This window comes from Protopterus annectens, chromosome 7.part0 (assembly GCF_019279795.1).
Source record: "Protopterus annectens isolate FY-2018-M chromosome 7.part0, PAN1.0, whole genome shotgun sequence".
NCBI lineage: Eukaryota > Metazoa > Chordata > Ceratodontiformes > Protopteridae > Protopterus > Protopterus annectens.
The window spans coordinates 852,344,272-852,364,261 of NC_056739.1; the positions used below are offsets into that span (position 1 = coordinate 852,344,272).

Genomic DNA, 19,990 nt, shown 5'->3' on the forward strand with positions numbered 1-19,990 from the left:
AGGCTTGCAACCAGGAGGACAGCCCTCATCTTCAGGACGTTTATGTGCAATTTGGTCTCTGAGGGGGACCACGTGCCATGGACAGCCGTGCCCTGAAAATGACCACCCCACCCTACCAGGGAAGCTTCCTTGGTCGCCATGGGCGATGGAAAAGAAAGGCCTGCCCTGAAGGAGATCCTCCAATTGAAGCCATCTGCAAATGAGGGTCAACGGGATAGGCATAGACAATGGATGAGTTAGTACAGACCACTTCACCACCAGCGTCCACTGAAGAATCAGCATGTTGTATCTCACTAGAGGGAGGAGGAAAATAGCCACAGACATGGATCCCAATGCCCTCAGTATGATGTTAGCCAGCGGTGAAGGAACCTCCAAGATGGACCTGACCTACTGTCTGATCAAGACCATTCAATGGGAGGGGAATGCAGCAATCTCTGTGATTGTGTTGAGATGAGCTACAATGAACTCAAGGCTCTTACCGGAGACAGCTTTGACTTTGTCAAGTTGACGGTAATCCCTAGCCTTTCAAAAGTGAGTAAAAAGTACTGTATGACAGAAGTCGATGCCTGGTGGGAGCTGTGAGGAGCCAATCATCCAGGTACAGAAAGACCTGAAATCCCTGAAACCTTAAGTGAGCCACTACAACTGATGAGCATTTGATAAACACCCTGGGGGCTGTGGTGAGTCCAAATGGTAGAGTTCTGAACTGGAAATGATCAGCCCCAATCCGGAAGCGCAGGTGCCTCCTGGAGTGCCTGTCTATTTTGATATGATAGTAGGCATCCTGGAGGTCTATGGAGCACACCCACTCGTCCTTCGTCAATAGGGGCAAGATGGACTGAACAGTGACCATGCAGAACTTTTGACTTCGTGACAGATATGTTCAGTTTGCCGAGGTCCAAAATTGGATGAAGGTCCCGTCTTTTTTGGTACCAAAAAGAAGCAGGAATAAGCTCTGGATCCTCTTTGTCCTGTTGGGACCTACTTGGTGACTCTTTTTTCTACAAGTGCGAGAACTTCTCATTGGGCCAGTTCTTTCTGACTGGGTGGCACGTCGGGAAGAAATTTCTTGGTAAGTGGAGGTGGTTGGGAAAAGGGCATATAATAACACCTGGATATAATCCTGAGCACCCATTGATCATTTGTTATGGACGCCCAGGCACTTGGGTGCAATGAAAAATTACCCCTGACTGCCTCCAGGGTAGGACAGCCAGGCAATGTCTCAGGAAAGGACTTCTCAGAGAAAGGTTCCCTGGAGCCCTGATTCTAAGGACCCCCCTCTGCTTCTAGGGTGGCGTCTACCATTGAATCCCCTTCCCTTTCCCCTCTGGAAGAGGAATCCTCTGGAGCATCCTGGAAGGAACCCTGTGACTTGCAGAACCAGTTTCTTATTACCCTGTTGGTTTTTGGAAAAGGACCTTTGGGGAGTAGAAAACTTGATCCCGACTGCCAACACAGTCTTGTCGTCCTGCTCACTGTGGGTTAGGGTTTCTTTGACAACAGGTCCACATAGAGTGGAACCATTGAATGAGGCATTAGTAAAAGATCCCTTTAAGGGTTCCAAGAACCCCCCCCCCCACAGCCACAGTCAGGCATGCCACCTGATGGCAATGCCTGCACCAGCCGCTCGAGAGGCAACTTCCGCCGCATTGGAAATTAACCTCATCAAGGAGTAGATACCTTCTTGAGGTCCTCTGCATGTATCAATTTAAAAAGACTTGGTGAGTTCAGAGTTCCAGGTCCTTTTGGAGGCAGATAAAATGTGCCAAATAATTTAGGGCTCTCAGGTCAAAAGTGGCTGAAGTGTAAACCATGCTTCCCATGCTTGTCGATCACCCGAGACTCAGGGTTCAGGGATGGACACTGGAGATCTGTTGTGCCCACCCCTTCTTTGTGGCTGCAGCAGCCATGATAACATCAACTGGTACTCCCTTGCTTCAATGAGTTCAGTTAGTGGGGGAACTTGTCAGGTTTCTTAGAAACTGCTTCCACAGTGTCAGGTTCTTTCAATGCCCTGCGTGCAATGAGATCAACCAGCTCGTCCACAGGGGGGGGGGGCTAGATGGGGCTGTCCCGAATGCCTTCTGAGAGACAGACTCCTCCGAGGACAGAGGCTGGTGAAAGCCACCACCTTTCTGTTTCAACAGCTCCAGAATTTTCCCAAAGGAGACACCGTCCGGTGGAGATCTGGGGGACCCTTCCCCTTCCTTGAAATCTGTGTCCTCCGTGAGGGACTCCTTAGGAGAGTCCAATTGCCTCCTCTTGCACAATCTCTTACGAGGCAGCTCTTCCACGACAGGCTCCGAAGAGGACTCGGAAGAGAGGGCTCTGGGGTCCTAGATGCCAGACGACCATCTCAGGAGAGCTGATGAATGAGCTCAGGGCACCCGACATCAATGGTCTGGGAGATTCCCAGAAGGGGAGAGGATGCTACTCCAGACTTGGAGAAGGTCCGCTCTACCACCTAGAAGGCTGAAGAACTCAAGGAAACCCCGTCCACTGTAGCAGAAACCACAAGGGAAGGGGAGTGGAGCCTGCCCTAGTCCCGGGCCCCTCTGACAGTACCGGCCCTGAGCTGTCGGAAGGCCGATGTCCCTTGGAAAGAACCAATCTGAAAACAATGGACCAGAACCCCTTCCCAGGCACCCGGCACTGACATCTTGGAAGGCAGGACCCACCCTGGTCCGAAACTACAGGGACAGAGCTTGTCAGGGACCCTGGAGAAAGAGGGAAAACAAGATATTCCCTGGTCCCCCGACTCAGGGAAGACTGGGACCTGGGATTTCAAAACCGCTGGAATTGGAAGAGGAGAAGGCAACTTAGGAGCCGGAGATCTCCCAGAGCCCGAATGGGCTGGAGACACTAAAAGACCCATCTTTATCTGGGCCCTAAGGAAACTCATCATCCTGTCCATGTCTGAAGGTAAGACGCTCCAAGAGGATCAGGAAAAGGCAGAGGAATATGTAGCTTTAGAAAGGGAAACCCGCCAGACCCATCACCATTCTACAACATTCCTGATCTGGGGAAAACCTCTGACATCTGGGATCCCGAAGGCTTTGGATCCCTATGAGATCCAATCAGGGAGCCTACAATCACTAGTTCCAGATCCGACAAATGCACTGGATCCAAACCCTGATCAGCAGTCTGCCTCGGAACAGTGTGTGCTAAGGAAGCAGAGGGGACAGCAGTAGGATCTGAAGGTCTCCGATCTGAAGAAACTTTGGGTCTAGAGGACAGATCCTGAGCCTTCAAATGCAACTCTGCTGAGGACAGATTTGGATCCGAAGGATTGCAATCAGAGAGCTTCAGCCATTTTTGAGAATGTGGAAAAGCCCCTGAGGAGGCAGAGGAGACTTTGCTCTTGGACTCTTTATGGCCACTGAAGAGGGGGGAGCCAGAGACAAAGGGACCCTCTTGGGCCATGCCCCCGAGCAGTAACTCTGTGCCAATCAGCCAACATTTGATGACTGAACTCAGCACAATCGTCGCATTCAACCTCAAGGTGGTCAGATCCTAGACAATAAACACATTGTTTGTGGGAGTCAGAGTTAAACATCTTATGCCCACAAGAAGAGCATCCCTTAAACCTGGTAGGTTTATTAAACATGGTCCTACCGAAACACATACACACAAGTCAAACAGCACAGAGATCAACCAACTACAAAGCCCCAGAAAACAGAATTGAAACACACACACACACACAAACAGAAAGACAGGAAAAAAACAGACCTAGCAATTTATGAGATATAAGAAAAAGGGAGGGGAGGAAGTAAAAAGATAAGCTACACTAAGAAGACTAAACTCCTTAAAAAATCTGAAGCACTTAACTGAAGAGACCTGAAGAAAAACCCACTGAAAGAATGCTGAGGGCCTGACTCATGTCTGTAGCAAACCATGGCAAACAAGATCTGAGGGTTTGTAGGTAGAAAAGGGATTATAGGAGGGAGAGGAGCTTGAGCCTTGAATCTGCTCTGTAAAGTTGTGCACTGGATTCGACATCGGATGCAAGACCCAGACATGATGAATAATGAAACGGATAACATCAGATCCAAAACAGCTGCGCACACACAGACACACACACAAACACACATACACACACACACTGCAGCAAGATAAGTCCTTGACACTAAATCAGAATTATGAGTAGATCAACTCAATGGGTTCTACAGATGGACCACATACCACATTGGTAGCCACCAGTGTAGACAGAGGCAAAGAAAAGCCAAAGGACCAAGTAGGCTAAACACTGAAATACAATTATGGCAAAGGAAACCCTAGCCCTGGAGTGAAAGTTAAAACTCAGTGCCCAAATGAAGATGTGCACAAAGGACTAAATAACTAGGACTTCTAAGATGGCTGCAGACTGATCAAAACAGCTGAATTTCAGCTCTCCCAGTGAAAAAGAAACTGAAATAAGAGCCAATAATATTGTCAGCTTGAATTCACTTACTACACTGCCTGGATGCCAGCAAAGAAGAAATTAAGATAATCTGAAAGAAATTCAAGCAGAAGAGATGAAGAGAAAACATTTGTTAGGAGGAATCTTGCAGCTGTTGAACAAAAGGCAATTCAAGCTTCAGCTTTAGTACAAAAAGCGTCTTGCAGTACTTCAGAGGAAAAAATAAACTAAATGGTGATTAAAATAAATGAAACACTGGAGTGTAACAACTCGAATAACAAAAGGCTGGAAAAAATAGAAACAGATTTAACTAGCTGGTCAAATGAATTTCTAAAACTGCAAAAATCAGGACAATGAAATTAATGAATGTCTGGATGAGTGCAAGGTTTCATGAGGAGAGCAGTTTTCAAAAATTGGTAGACTTAGAAGACATATCTTACAGAAAAAAATGAAATTTTCTGCTGTACCAAAGAAACTGGAAGGTACAGACTGTATTAATTTTATGAAATCATAAATAAGTAACTGGACTGGCATTCCACTGCAGGATTTGTTAACTGAAAGGGCAAATATAATGTATCCTACTAACCTGGTTATGAAAACGCAGCCAAGACCTGTAATAGCAAAGAAGCAATCATACCGGCAAAAAGTTTTTTTTCTTAAAATTGTTGCAGAGAGAAAAGTATTCAAAACTTGTGACAGCAGAGTTTGTAGAATATGATTATTCATTTTACATAAGGAAAAAGAGAAGCAAATTTATCCTCGTAATCCAGAATGTCAAGAGGCAGGTGTGAGACTTAAGCTACTGTATCCAGATGTCTTCAAAATATTTTTGCCTGGAGAATCAAAGACATTTTCAGACGCAGAGCAAGGTGAAGAAAAAGTTTAACAAAAAGTAAGCCAGCAGACAGGAAATTGCTTTAATTGTTCTGGCAATAATGCTCAGAGAGACCTTGCCAGTGAAGCCATTTACAATGTTCCCAAAGAAAATTCTTGAGAAAGGCAAAGCATGGAAGTTGACTAGAAGAATCAGGAGTGCTTTGAAATTGAACCAGAGTCTGGTATTAGGAAATGGAGAGGAACAGAAGGATCAGCAACACTAAAATTAGTGAATAAAATTGGAAACTATAAAACACCAAATTTGTGAAATATGGCTTTGCAAGAAAAAGTGTCTGAGAAAGACTGGACTTGATGACTTTGTTAAAAGTGTGGGTAGACTATAAAGCATGTATCCCACTGTATGCCATTAATGTTTAGGACACTAAAAAGGAAAAAAAAAATAAAACAATTTGTTCTCTTTTAGTATTTGTATAAAACATTTCACAATATCATGTTATATATAGAAAGCAGTTTTGTGTAATGTGCAGCCAGGTGTATTTTAAATGTGGGGGAGTCTTTTCAGTGATTGTCACGTGTGTTAAACGTCATTAAAGAAAACAAGTAATTGTTTTTCGTTGTAAGAAATATAGGTTTTACAGTACAACAAGAAAAGAAAGGTTGAACAAAATCAACTTTAATGTTAACATGCTGTGATCTTGGACTGCTATTGGGGGGTGGTGTAAAAGTGCACAGATTGTATTACGTATAAAATTAAAATATATTTTCTTATTTTTTACAAGGGATAATGTCTAGATTAATGCCATTTGCTTAAGCTATAAACAATGTTTTTTGTAAGCAAGTAGGCTTGAAAAATAAGAAAAAAAATCACTAAAGCCATGAAAAATGTTTCTAAAATCCAATTGAATATTACTTTTCTTTTTCATGCTCAGTAGAAGTCAGGAAGTTTGCAGTTGTACATTTTGTTCTGAATGAAATTTACAAAGAATCATTGCCAATAACTTTTATGTTGAGATGAGCTGTCTGCAAGTACAAGCAATTAATCCTGAAGTTCTGAGCATTCTTTTCTGAGGAAAAATGCAAAATTTAAATATACAATGGCAAGCAGTTCAGTGAAAAATAAAAGTTTGAAATTATGGGAAATGAAAAAGAGATAGCAGCCTACCAGCCTTAATATTTTAATGCATTTAATAGAACAGTGTACCATTTAGTATTATTTAAAGATAACCAGTGCACTTTTTCTTAGAGATAAAAGATGATCTTTTCTGAAAGCATATATGCTATTTTTCACATTTTGGCGGGGAAGAAAGATGAGCAAACAGTTTAATAGGGAACACAGGTTGTAACATGCACTTGGACTAAGGATAAACTTAATTTTAGGTCAGGTAATGCCTGTGAGTGCAGCTGTCAATTGGGGCAATTATTAAGAGGGTTAAAACTATGGACATCTTAAAAAAGTGAAGTTTATGTGCTTGTTCTAAGTCAATTGGGGATGGGGTGCTCTATTTTTTCATTGAGGCTATTCATTCATTAAAAAAGACTTGAAAAACACAACATAGGCATAAATGGACAGGAGAAGAAACAGATGTATAAAAGACCAAGCTGCCAAACATTTGTCCATTCAAAAGAGCCACGTATAATAGGTGGGAACAACAGCTTTTCATCATAATGGTTACACTATCCATATTATCTTAGGAACAGGTCTTACAGATATAGACAAAAAAGTAGAGAGCATTGAATTATACTTGGAAATGCAGCTTGCAAATACTAATGCTGCAGGAGACATCTGGAAAGAAATGAGTGTGTGACTATGACAGGTTTGATGTTCAGCAGGATATCAGGGACAAAGGAAAGGGGAAGTTATACTAATTGTTATAGAGGCTCCACTAGTGACAGAAAATAAAAAAAACAAAAGAAATTAATGGTAAATTTGTGGTAGCAAAGTTCTGTTAGCAAGACAGGAGAAATACATTGACATGTATTTATATTCCACCAAAAATATTATGGAGATTAATAAAATTTTGAAAGACATAATTAGCTTTCAGCAGGAAATATTGCTTGCAGGTGGGGACTGGAACCTGACTTGCAATAGTGAGGATTGTCATCAGAGGGACCTAGAAGGGCAAAAGAGAACAAAAGAAAAAAATGATGAAAATATTTGGTGCAGAAGACATGAATTCAGTAGCATGATCTCAAAAAGAATTTACACATTACTCCCCAAGGTACAATATAACTGGACTAAGCTAGACTAGAGAGAAATTGTATTTGACAGAACACATGCATTTAACTGAAAGTTTTAACTTACACTTCCAATAACTATTTCAGAATTTTCACTGATACAAGCTATGATAAAAATGCAGGGTAATGAAGTAAAAATGAGAGACTTGCTTTCCAACCCACCTGTTAAAAAGAGGAATTTAGGGAATGGGTAGTGGAAATTCTTTGAGAGTTATTAGGGAAGGCAGAAATTTCTTAAGTTTATTAGCTAGTGAGTGGGATAAAATGAAAAGCGAGTTTAAAACTACAGAAAGATATCATTAAAAAGTAACAGGTATTACCTAGAGGAGCTAACAAAGGATAAAGTACTGCAGAATAAGGGGAACCTCACAGAACAAGAGACGGCAGAAATGCAGACTATCAAAGAGAAAATAAGGGGATGTCTGGAAAATATGCATGAGTTTAGAATGAGTGCTGTTAAACAACTATTTTTTGATGATAGTTCCAAAGTACAATAACTTTTAGCACGGCTTAAGCGACAAAGAAGAAACTGTTGTTGCCAAACTTGGGCAACCTATAACAAGAAAAATAACCAGAAATAATGTACGGGTATTAGAGATATTTTGGAAAGGTTATGAAAATTTGTATAAAACAGAGAAATGTGGAATTCAAGAAAGCACAAATGGAAGTATTTTAGGAAGACTTAATTTTGGCTGTTAGAGGAGGCCTAACAACTAATAGTTACAACAGGAGGAGATGAGATAAAAATGGCGATGAATAATCAATCTTCAGAAAAGTCTCCAGGAACAGATGGTATTCCAGTAGAAGTCTGGATGTTATGAGGGGAAAAGTAATAAAGATATGGAGGATTTTTAACAGTATTTTAAAAGAAGGGCAAACACAGACATCTTGGAATAACAGAGGGTTGGCTGTATTACCGAAAAAGGGTCCATACCCCCCATAATTGCCCACCCCCAGAAGTGCCTTTTTTAGGCAAGGTCAACTTGATAAACCTACCAACACAACATAAGCAATGGAAAAGTAGAAGGTGCTAATGGTCAATGCTAAGAGCCTAAACAAGAAATTCCACTCCCTTCAAACCCTTCTTACCCTTGCGGACATTGACACTTGTGTAGTGACCGTGATATGTTTTAAAACAGTGACAGCACTCCAGCTGTGCGGGGCTATAATGTTTTTCACATGTTTAGACCAGCTACTGCACAGGAGGGGGAAAAAAGTGGTGGTGTCTCAATCTTAATCCAGAGGAAACTCATAACAAGGCTGGTAAAGCAGCATGATGCATTAGAGCTTATTCATGTTCAAGTAACCATCAGAAAGGTCCCGTACCACATATTAACTAGCAACAGAACTACTTCTATGACACAAGAAAGCTACAATGCCTATCTACAGGAACCAGAGTCACTCAGTATTAGACCCAATACCATTGTCTTACGTGATCTAAACTATCCAAACTATATACTGGGAAACAAACCACTACTAGTGCACAAGTACAGAGATTCCTCAAATTTGTCAATGCAAATGCCCTGGAAAAATCAGAGTACACACTAGGGGAGTAACATCTGGGATTTTATCCTTACTAATATGGGATTATGTTGCAACATCCCTTGCACGTTTTTCACTTGTTAGGGTCTGACCATAAAGTATTCCACTTAGAAATAAAATTAAAACCAGAGATCCCGTTCACCCAAGGTACCTTGAGAAATTTATTTAAGCAAACCACCCACTCCTTAGTGATACAATGGCAAGCTTCAAATACCCACCAAACCCAGTTAACTCAACTGAATACGCACAAACTTACACCACCATAGTACACCAGCATGTAATCAGCTGCACAGATGCAGCTGTACTCCATAAGAACTAGTGCAGGGCAAACCCTAGAAACAACCCCACATGGTGGGACCATACAATCAACAAGTTTGTAATAAAAGGAAAATAATTGTGGCCAAAAGTAAGAAGAGTGATTTCCAGAATGCTAGAGCCCTTGTCACGGAAATAAACTCAGGAACTTAAAATCCACCAAAACCAAGTTTGATGCTAAAAGACCTAATCAAGCCAAATACAATTACAAGGCAATTTTTACTTATGTTCATAATCTCAAAAGCACAATGCAGCAATGTGGTGAACTGACTGTGAACAATGTCACCTACACCGAGGCTGAAGATATAGCGAACCTATTGGCAGATAATTTTAGTTCTAACTTTACCTCTCTCTCTCCCCCCTCTCTGCCTGCCCTTCAAGATATACCTGAAACTGGCTTGCCTCCAGCTGTCATATAAGACCAAGTCTTAAAAAGTGCCATCAAAAGCTAGAGATACTGCATCGATGTATCCTGATAATATCCCTGGATGCAACTTAAATAACAAAGCATGAATATCCCTGGATGCAACTTAAATAACAAAGCATGATTTAGCCACACCCCTAACATTGCTCAATCTTAAATTCCATATAGGTTTTGCACCAAGCAAAAGAAAACTGCTGCAGTCATTTCCCTGCATAACGCAGATCCTTTTACAAGACCCAGGCAATTACAAACCCATAAGTCTGACCAGCTTCCTAATCACAGCCATGTAAAGACTTATCATGGAACTAATCAATTAGGACATAGGGAACTTTTAAACACTAGACCCCTCCCAGTTGGGATTAATCAAGGGCAGGTCATGCTTACGCAGTCTGGTAGATTTTTTAAAAGGTCACCAAAGCAACAGAAAAAAAAGTAAAATGGTACACACCGCATACCTCGTCCTATCCAAGGTTGAGGTTGAGCAAGAAACTTGATGCTATCACCAGAGAAGGAACCTGTGCTAGGCCAAGGTGCAGTCAAAAAGTTTTAACACAACTTGAACAAATGCAATATCTTAAAAAATCAACTGCATTACCTTCTTTTTCTCCATTATGAATCCACCAGATGTGTTATTTTAGCTTTACTCTGCATCACCTAATGGCTAGGTTTTCTCTCCGCTAATGTTCATAATATCTGCCTTAGGCCTGGGTTACGACTGATGGAAGTCTTCTAACCGTCCCATTTGCTTGATAAACTAAATAGTTAGACAGATAACCCCGCTTATAATCATGAAGACAAAAAACTCTCACTTACCTGGCCAAAACAAGGCCGTTTACAATCACGTTCTTGAAAGGTGGTTTACCAAAAAGAGCTGTAGATAACACTAGCAGAGTGTAGAACCTAAGCATAAAAGAATAAATACATATAAAGGGACAGGGACAAATAAAAATGACTATCAAGCAAATATTAATATTTCTCTTCATATCCACATTTAAATTTCTTGATAGTTCACTTATGAATCAACTATTACAGCATTTAGAAATTGTTTTAAAAACATAAGTGCAACATTTCAAATACACACATGCATGCAACTTTTGACACATTAAATCAGACTATTCTTTAACCTGCATATAAATATAACAGGCTGGTGGCCCACCTGGGATAAGTTTTTCTGCCCACTGAGTACCCGGACAGCCACAGGCACTATTTCCCAAACCCTGAAATGGATTGCATGAACAACTGGAGAATTAATTAATCAGCTTATGTCATAATGCTTGCACATGTGCAGTCAACACTTTGAAATGCCAACAGGTGGAGCGTGTGCACAGCCAGCACTAAACACTGACTATTCCTTGCCACAAAAAGCTGCACAATTCTACAACAGCAGGTTTAATTACGGCTCAAGGTCAGTTTAATGAATGTAAATGACAAGAATTTTGATATTGCTATTGGGTAAAAATTAAAAACAGAAAGAAATAGGACAAATGAATTCAACACATACCAGTCTTTGTGATATCAAACAACTGCATGGACATCAGCATGGAAGTTTTATCAGAGGTCATGACCACTAATACAACTGCTCTGCAGGCTGGAGTAAAGTGGAATATAGTAGCATACGTATGTCTTCTTCCACACCAACAGACAGTAATACATGATTCTAAGCTTTAGGCATTAGCTCACAAATGCAATTCTAAAAAATGCAATATGAACACGTACTCAGAACAGCTGAATGGTACATGCGCCCTTGACTGCACTTCATTAAATAAGAGAAAGCCCCTCTAACCTCCCCCTTACCACACCTACCTAGTATATACCCCTGCAAACTACTATAAAAACTAACAGGCAGAGGGGTTCCCAATATTCTCATATCAACTGTATATATTTTTGTTAAGTATTGTCTCGATCTCATAAAAACACCATACTTATGCTGCAATATATCACCAAAACAGAAAGTCTGAGACATAAGGATTAAAAATACTAAACATACTATGCTTTAGAGTAACTAAATACACTACATAACTTCACAGATTACAAATTCATACCTCTGTACCACTTATGGCCTAGGGCCCTTAACAGACTCTTAACCACTCAAACATGCTTGAATTCACACACAACATTCAATTAATTTCTTAAAGGTTAAGAGGAACTGAAACTGTTTTAAGGGAGTAGAGGCTTATTAAAGCAGATAAGTAAGATGATGGGTGATGAACCTGTCAGGTTTGCAATTGCTAACAGAGACTTTCACGTTAAATGTTCCTGGATATTAGACTTCACATCTGTTCTTGCCAGTCACAGTCTCATTTCATGTCTAAGAGGGATAGTTATTTTATACTGAGTAACTAGGGATCAGACCTCTGAATTATGAACCAAAGTATAGGAAATCACAGTTCAAGGTGCTGTACTGAAAGACTAGCTGAACCACAGAGGCGTACAGGGCAAAATGTCAGGTTGGGAGGGTGGCCTAATGGTTAAGGTGTTTGCCTTACAAACCCAAGGTGCAGGGTTTGAGTCTCACAAGGGATAATTGGCTAGGCTTAAAAAGGTTCGCAAAGGCAGTTAGCCTAGTACTAATCAAGACCAAACTGTGATCAAGATCAAGACTTACATCAATTAAAAATCACCTTCAATTATCACAAACATAACCAATAATTCATTTTACTACCATGGCTACCTGGTAATCAAAGGGGAAATTTCAATTTGTAAGTGTACTTCGGTCCCTAATCAGTCTCCGCTTAAATGTCTCACTTACCTCCCCCTGAAATAGACATCAGGAAAACTATACCAGAACCACTTCCTTCTCAAACAGGATTATGTTGTATTTACTTACACTACCCCAAAACCTTTCCTTTTTATTGTAGAAGTGGATAAGTCATGCTTAACTATCAAAGTATCAGACAGAAAAGGGCAACTGTGCTAAGCCTGCAGTCATCAGTAAACTTCTCTCCAGAGACTGTTAATGCAAATTTGGGCAGCTGAAAAGGAGGACTAAGACAGCCCCGTTACCCCAATGGATACCTAAAGCAGGTGTGGGAGTTGGCCATATACATTCACTGCATGGGTTCCTCCTGATAGCAAACTAGAAAATCAAAAATTATGCAGCTTTTGCCTCTGTTTTGATAGAATTTGACTTCTAACAGTAGGACGCTAAATGCTTTGGTGAGTTTGACATAAGCCATATGCACCCATCGACCCCCTTCCAGTGCAGCCATAACTAACTGAACGAAAGCTTAGAAGGCATAAAAATCTTTATAAAACCACAATTAGAGCCCACATGAAGTAAACTCACTACATCCCTCCTTTCCAAACCAGTTTCATCAGTATTCTAATATAAACTTGCAGGTGATGCAGGAAGACTAATGCACTTAAAATTCCCTATTTAACCCAAACCTTGGGAGAAGGGACCACAGTGGCCTGCTACTTCAGACACCTGTGGAGAGCCATCTGTTAAACATATTCATGAGGGGCCATCAAAGTTCTGTACGACACTGATGAGAGGTGATCTAGTGATATTTTCAAGGCCTCCTAAATAAGGCCACCTCTATCTTACACCGAGTTGTGTTCTGTGGGTCTCCCACAGGATGGGATAGGAATATAAGCATATGCCAAGAGTTGATAAATACCAAAACATCTGATATCTTGCAGATCAAAGTAAACTATACCCAGCACCTCAAGAAAACAGAATAACTGAAAATTTCATCACATCAAACTGTAATTGAGAATACTAACAGCTTAACCGATGAAGAGGCAACAATTTCAAATGTTGGAACTCACTATAGCAAATCCCAAAATGTGGAGAATGGATGGCTAAAAAAATGTACTTCTATATACCACGTTCAAAATAACTATTTCTCAGAAAATTCTTTTTCTTCAAAGGTATGGTGATCTTGGAGTTAGTCCACATAAGTTCAGGGGGGCAGGGGAGCTTGTGCACCTGCAAAAAAGCCTAAAGGGGAAGAATGATGTTTAAGATTCACTGTTCTTCTGCATTTTCAAACCTTTCTTGGCATGTTGGCACTTGGCATTTCAAATGCTGACATTTTAATAAGGAGCTTGCTGAATAAAGTAATTTCAATGCTAGTACGCAAGCCCAGACCCACTGAATTGCAATGCCAAGACCTCAAGCACCTTACACACTCCTACTTAATCATTCAAATGTCATGTATCATCTAGGATTAATGCACTATTTGGATTCACAAGAAACAAAGTAATTCAATAATCTGTTAGGTGGTGGATCTTGCAGTGAGAATAATTACACAAAGGGGGGGGTCATGGGTGCACAATGGTGACTTGTCTCATTGCAAAACATAAGTATTACCTTAGTTAAGGATTTTTTTTTAAATAAGAATTTAGTTTTTAGTGTGGTTTTAATTTACATGTACTCATTTTTTTAATTTATCTGGTATGGCAAGCAGTAATGATCAGAAGATGCTCAGTACTTGCCATGGAAGTTAACCACAAGACCCTCTGACTGACACCAGCAGTGAGAAAAGCTGTTATGTTAAAGAATGACAACTTCCACGTAATGCTAGAAAACAGGTTCCCCAACAGATGAACTGACAAATCAGTAAGGCAGCAGTTGTAGTAGCTGGTGAAGCAAAGCTCGGGGTGTGGAAGGAGTTTTTCAAGGCCATGAAGAATGAATTCTGGATGGCCTAAGAGCAGTACTGACAACCTATTCATCAACATAGGATGAGGATATAGGATACTTCAAGACATTCCCAGCAGGGATGGAGAAATCTGATATTAACTAGGGAAGCTTAAGAAGTGGAAAAATTACTCTTAGGCACTCATTAATCTGAAAGATTCTGAGGCAATGTCTGTCTCAGAAAGTGGAACCAGAATCACTAGGCAATTAGGACAATGTGAGAATTAAACAGTTCTATTGTGGTAAGGCTGCAGAAGAGGAGATCTATTTAGAAATGGTGAAGGCAATGGACACTGATGGATGCAACAATTAATGTATCTTTTCAACCCTGTGTGGAAGAGATGAAGCAGTAAACATGCTTTTTTCAACACTGTGTAATGCTTAATCATCATCTCTGGACTGGCAAAATGTAATAGTGGTTCTTATTTTCAAAAAAGCAGGGGGCATTCAGCTACATTCCAATTACAGTGGGAACACAGTCCTCAGACTCCCCAAATGCATGTGTGCCAGAATGATGGCAACAAATTGGTGGCAGCAAGGAAGTATTTCAGCATCTCCTGCAGCTCAGCAGTGAAGACAGAGACAACTGCCATTTGTTCTAGGAATGGGAATTAAACCGACCAGGTAAGGGGATACACAGACCACCCAAATACACAAAAGAGGGGTAAGACAGATCCAACAGAAAAGGCCACTGGGATGTGCAGATGGTTGGCTATGTGGAAGAACAAAAAAGTTAAGTACCTGAGATAATGTGGCACAGAGGACAAGCCAAAGGGTAAGGTCCCAAACTGGTGACCTCTGAGACATCGGGGCAAGGGTAGAAAAACTGCAGTAAGTCATATTTATTGCGATGTGGAGATAAACATCCTGCATGATCAGGATGCAAAACCAATCTCTTCTATGCAAATGGAGTAGAAGAGAAGGAAATCTTAGCACTTCTGACATGTCTGTACTGCAAAAGCAATCAATCTGCTTGAAATCCACAATAGCTGAATTCATCCTGCACCCTTTGGGGGAATGGAAAAATAGCAGAACACTACCAAACTCTTTTGTGGGAATAGGTCTCGATTGCCCTCTTGCACAAAAACAACTGAGCCTCTTGCTGCAGAGCTAACAAGTAGTTAAAAACAACCAGACTGTCATGGTGGGGAATGTGGAGATGTGATACCAAGATTTCATCAAATCCAATAGCAATATTTAATAAACTGTAGAATAAAAAAATCATACTAAGCGCTTTTGTCAATACAAGACTTCATCACAGCATGAGTTTCCAGTAAAATCGCACAGTTTAAATACATTTGTCAACCAATAACAAAATGGGTTAAATTATACAACTATGCAAACAAACAATTAAAAGCAAAAGTAGCGAATATTCACTGTGAAGTACATCCAAGAAGGTTTTTACTACCAATGTTTGTGTGCAAGTTTACAGATTTTACATTTTGATAGCTCTCATTCTCAAAGCACTACTTAAAGATGCATATTCGTTTAAACCTGGTTTGGTGGTGGCATTCAAATGTATTTGCCATATTAATTCACAATACTCCAATAAAATTTTCAAATCACCACCCCAAGGGTCAACTGCCACTTTATCGATTACACCAAATTTAAGCTTAGTAGTAGGAATACCAGGACAATTTTAGTGCGTTTGTATAGCGCGTTATTTTCCCTTTTTTTAGAAATATCATGCAAGTGCTTGTAAATTCTCTTTTTCAATGGGGGCACTTTTTTCCCCCCAACATAAAAGCTCCCACAATCTTGACACACACTAACATAAACTACTCATGTACAGGAATAATTAGCAAAAATGATAGTCACCAGGTTACTGCCTTGGTAAATAATGGTAAAAGTACCACCATCCAACACTACACTACAGTAATTACAAAAAACACACTTCCAAGTACCAGCTCTCTTCATACTTCCCACTCTATTACTATCATTGGAAGTTCACTCAAAATTGTCCTTCAAAATAAAGCCCCTTTTAAAATCAAAGGGAGGCCACTCAACTGTACTATTCAACAAATTCACATCCTCACTAACAGACTGTTCCATTTCCTACAAATGATGATCTTAATTAAAGTTGCAGTGTTACATTTTAACTCCATTGAGGTGTTGTATCTATTTGTTGGTGGAAGTGTAGTCGCTGAAATGCATCTATTTGCTTTAGAAAATGGACCAATACCCAATATAAGGGCAAAACCTGGAAGGTCTACCTAAAATAATATCCAAGTTACTTTTGTTTATTAGATGGTCAGGATATTCCCTTTGTTTGAACATCTTATAAAGAATGTCCAACTCCATTTCAAAAAGTCTATCATCGATCAACTTTGGTATTCTTATCATTTGCCCCCTTACCAGGCTGTGTTTGAGTTTACTAGGATGGCAGCTGTAAAAATGTAGGTAGGAATTTGAAAAGGTGGGTTTCCGGTAAATGTTAAACTAAAAACCATTGTTAGATTTTATGATAGTTTTAATGATAGTTGTAAACTTATCCACAGACGAATTTCCCCCTTGGGGAGATCGGAGAGACCTCCTTCACAGTGTCTCCAAACCCCTGGATATGAGGTCCCCCAGCACAGAAGATACACTTCAAGACTCAGAAAGCTACAAGAGAACACGGAAAAAGGAAGTGAATTCAGAATCAGCCACAGGTCCACCTAACTCGACTGTTGGTTACAATGGAGTAGTTTACAACTTACATAATTACAGCATTTTTAACTATAGTGGATTAGCTATTTCTGAGTCACATCTAGATCATTTTATCATTTTAAAAAGGGTTTCATTTATGTTCTTAATTGGGGAGAGATGTGGTGGATGTTATTTTGGACAAAGTTTTTTGGGAGGAAACTGAACTTATCCTATATATTTTGTGAGCACTATTCATCTTATTAAGTAGTTGATAGAAATCTGTTAATTCCTAGAACTTATAACCTTCCATTACATTCAGCCTTGAGTGCTTTTGAAAAGGCATGTGAGAATGAGATATACCAAGTGTTTGACCATCCACCTAAAAGTAATTTAATTTAAAAAGAGGGGAGATGTTTTTTTTTTAAAAATCTCTCAGGAAAGTTCATGGAGAATTATGAAGCCGGACAAAGGTGGGAGTACACTGGTTATGGACAGTGCGCTACACTCAGGTAAAATGTTACATTTGTTACATGACAATGTGAAATACGGTGCAGTTTCCTTGAATGAGACAGTTTACAGAAAAATAAATGTCTTTCTGTACGATGCCTTAACATAGGGTACTTTGCCTGCAGAGGAATACAATTTAATGTACAGTGTTAAACAGAGTTCCCTCAATTTTTGGCATATCTAAGGTCCATAAGGACATTCACGACCCCCCCCACCCCCACCCCCCAGCCTACTGTTTCAGCTTGTGGCTCAAAAACCCATTCTATTACACTATACCAGGGACACAAAATTTAAACCCTTCTTGAACCTTTGTCCTCGTATACTAAAAGATTCATGGAATTTCCTGAGAAATACTATTGGTGATATGTGGCACCAGGATCTTAGTTTTACAACTATTGATGTTATAGACCTTTCAGGAAGTATTCCACACTAGGTGGGTCTCAAATGCTTTAGGGAGTCCCTTTTACAGTGTGAATTTGTTGGCCAGAGTAAAATCAATCTGATGGTAGATCTGATGGAAATAGTACTGAACAATAACTTTCTGTACTTTGAAGGTGGAATATTTTAAACAATTGAAAGGTGTGGCCATGGGGGCAGATTGTGCCCCCAATTTTGCCAATATGGTAATGTGGAGTTGGAAAACATAATTTATTCTTAGTTGCAACTATTCCAAATGTTGGAATAGTTTTTTTAGATTCTTGGATGACATCTGCATTTTTTCAGTACACACCAAGGAGAACCTTGTGAAGTGTTTTGAATACATGAATACAGCTCAATTTTTGAGTTCACTTATACTTTTTCTACTGAGCAGAAGAACTATTTGGATGTTACTATTATTAAATCCAACAACTGTTATCAGTCTAACATTTACCAGAAACCCTCTTTCTCACATTCCTACCTACATTTCCACAGTTGTCATCCTAGTAAACTCAAACACACCCTAGGTAAGGGGGCAAATTATAAGAATATCTAGGATGACTTCCGACAAAGACTTTTTGAAAAGGAGTTGGACATTATTTGTAAGATGTTCAAACAAAAGGAATATCCAGACCATCTAATAATCAAAAGTATGCTGGATGTTATTTGGGTAGACCTTCCAGATTTGCCCTTATACTGTGTATTGGTCCATTTTCTGAAACAAACAGATATATTCCAGCAACTACACTTCCACCAACAAATAGATATAACACACCTCGATAGTGTTAAAATAAACCACCACCTCAGTCTGTTAGTCAGGATGTGAATTTGTTGAACAGTACAGTTGAGTGGCCTACCTTTGTTTTTAAAAGGGGCTTTAATTTAAAGGACAATTTTGACTGAACTTCCAACGATACAAATAGAGTAGGAAGTATGAAGAGAGCTGGTACTTGGAAGTGTGGTTATTGTAATTACTGTAGTGCTGTATTGGATGGTGACACTTTTACCATTATTTACCAAGCCAGTAACTTGGTGATGACCACCTTTGCTAACTGTTCCACTACAGGAGTAGTTTATATTAGTGTTTGTCAAAATTGTGGGAACTTTTATGTTGGGAAAAGAGTGCACCCAGTGAAAAAGAGAATTTATGAGCACTTGCATGATATTTCTAAGAAAAAGGAAAACAAACTATACAAAAACACAAAGTTGTCCTAGGATTCCTACTACCAAGCTTAAATTTGGTGTAATCGATAAAATGGCACTGACCCTAGGGGTGATGACTAGAAAATTTTACTGGACTTTCCTGAATTAATATGGCAGATACGCTTGAATACTACCAAACATCAATATGATCTGAGTACACTAATTTTATGACCCCCTGAGAAGATATCTGTTCCAAAACTGGTGGAAAAAGGAGTATATGGTAACAGGATGAAGACAAATACCTTGAAAAGGAGAAAGGAACTCTCAATGCCATCTGCGTCTCTGTTGGATGATTTTCAGAACCCATCTGTCTGAAATAATCTGATGCCACTGGGGAAGATGCAGACAGAGAATTAGGGATAGACTACCTGGGTGGGCACGGGAGGGGTAGCCAGAGAGACAAGTAGTCATCATGACTTTTTGGACTGTCCTCGATTCTGGAAGGCTTTACATTTCTTCTTACGGCCTCCTTGTCATTGCTTTTTTAAATACTGTTTGGATAGCACCTTGCTGCATAAAATGTTTTTTTGCAAAGAGTACAGAGTTAAGAGGGAAAGCTTTTATTAAAATTAGAAACAATGGGTGGACAATTTGAACCAACCCTTGAATCAATTTCTCCCTTTCATCAAATCTTTTAAGTATTTCATCAACAAAAGGGCCAAACAGAAAATTTTTCTCAAGGGGCATAATTTAAAATCTCAGTTTTAAAATCTTCTGTTAAGTTTTAAGAATGCAATTAAGCAAATCTTCTTGTAACTGATCCCATAGCAGCAGCTCTGGCTAACGCATCAATTGAACCATAAGAACACTTTAAAGGGTGTTTGGTGACCTAAGCAGT

General features: G+C 39.9%; 1 protein-coding gene across 2 annotated transcripts in view; it reads right to left on the reverse strand.

The window, feature by feature from the left end:
- The window catches only part of IARS1 (isoleucyl-tRNA synthetase 1), a 1,809,950-nt gene that overhangs the window by 1,127,503 nt on the left and 662,457 nt on the right, over nucleotides 1-19,990 (reverse strand). For both annotated transcript variants that reach the window (XM_044077404.1, XM_044077403.1), the window contains one exon: nucleotides 10,566-10,652. In XM_044077404.1, the coding sequence (XP_043933339.1) occupies nucleotides 10,566-10,652 (87 nt within the window). The remainder of the gene's footprint in view (nucleotides 1-10,565; nucleotides 10,653-19,990) is intronic.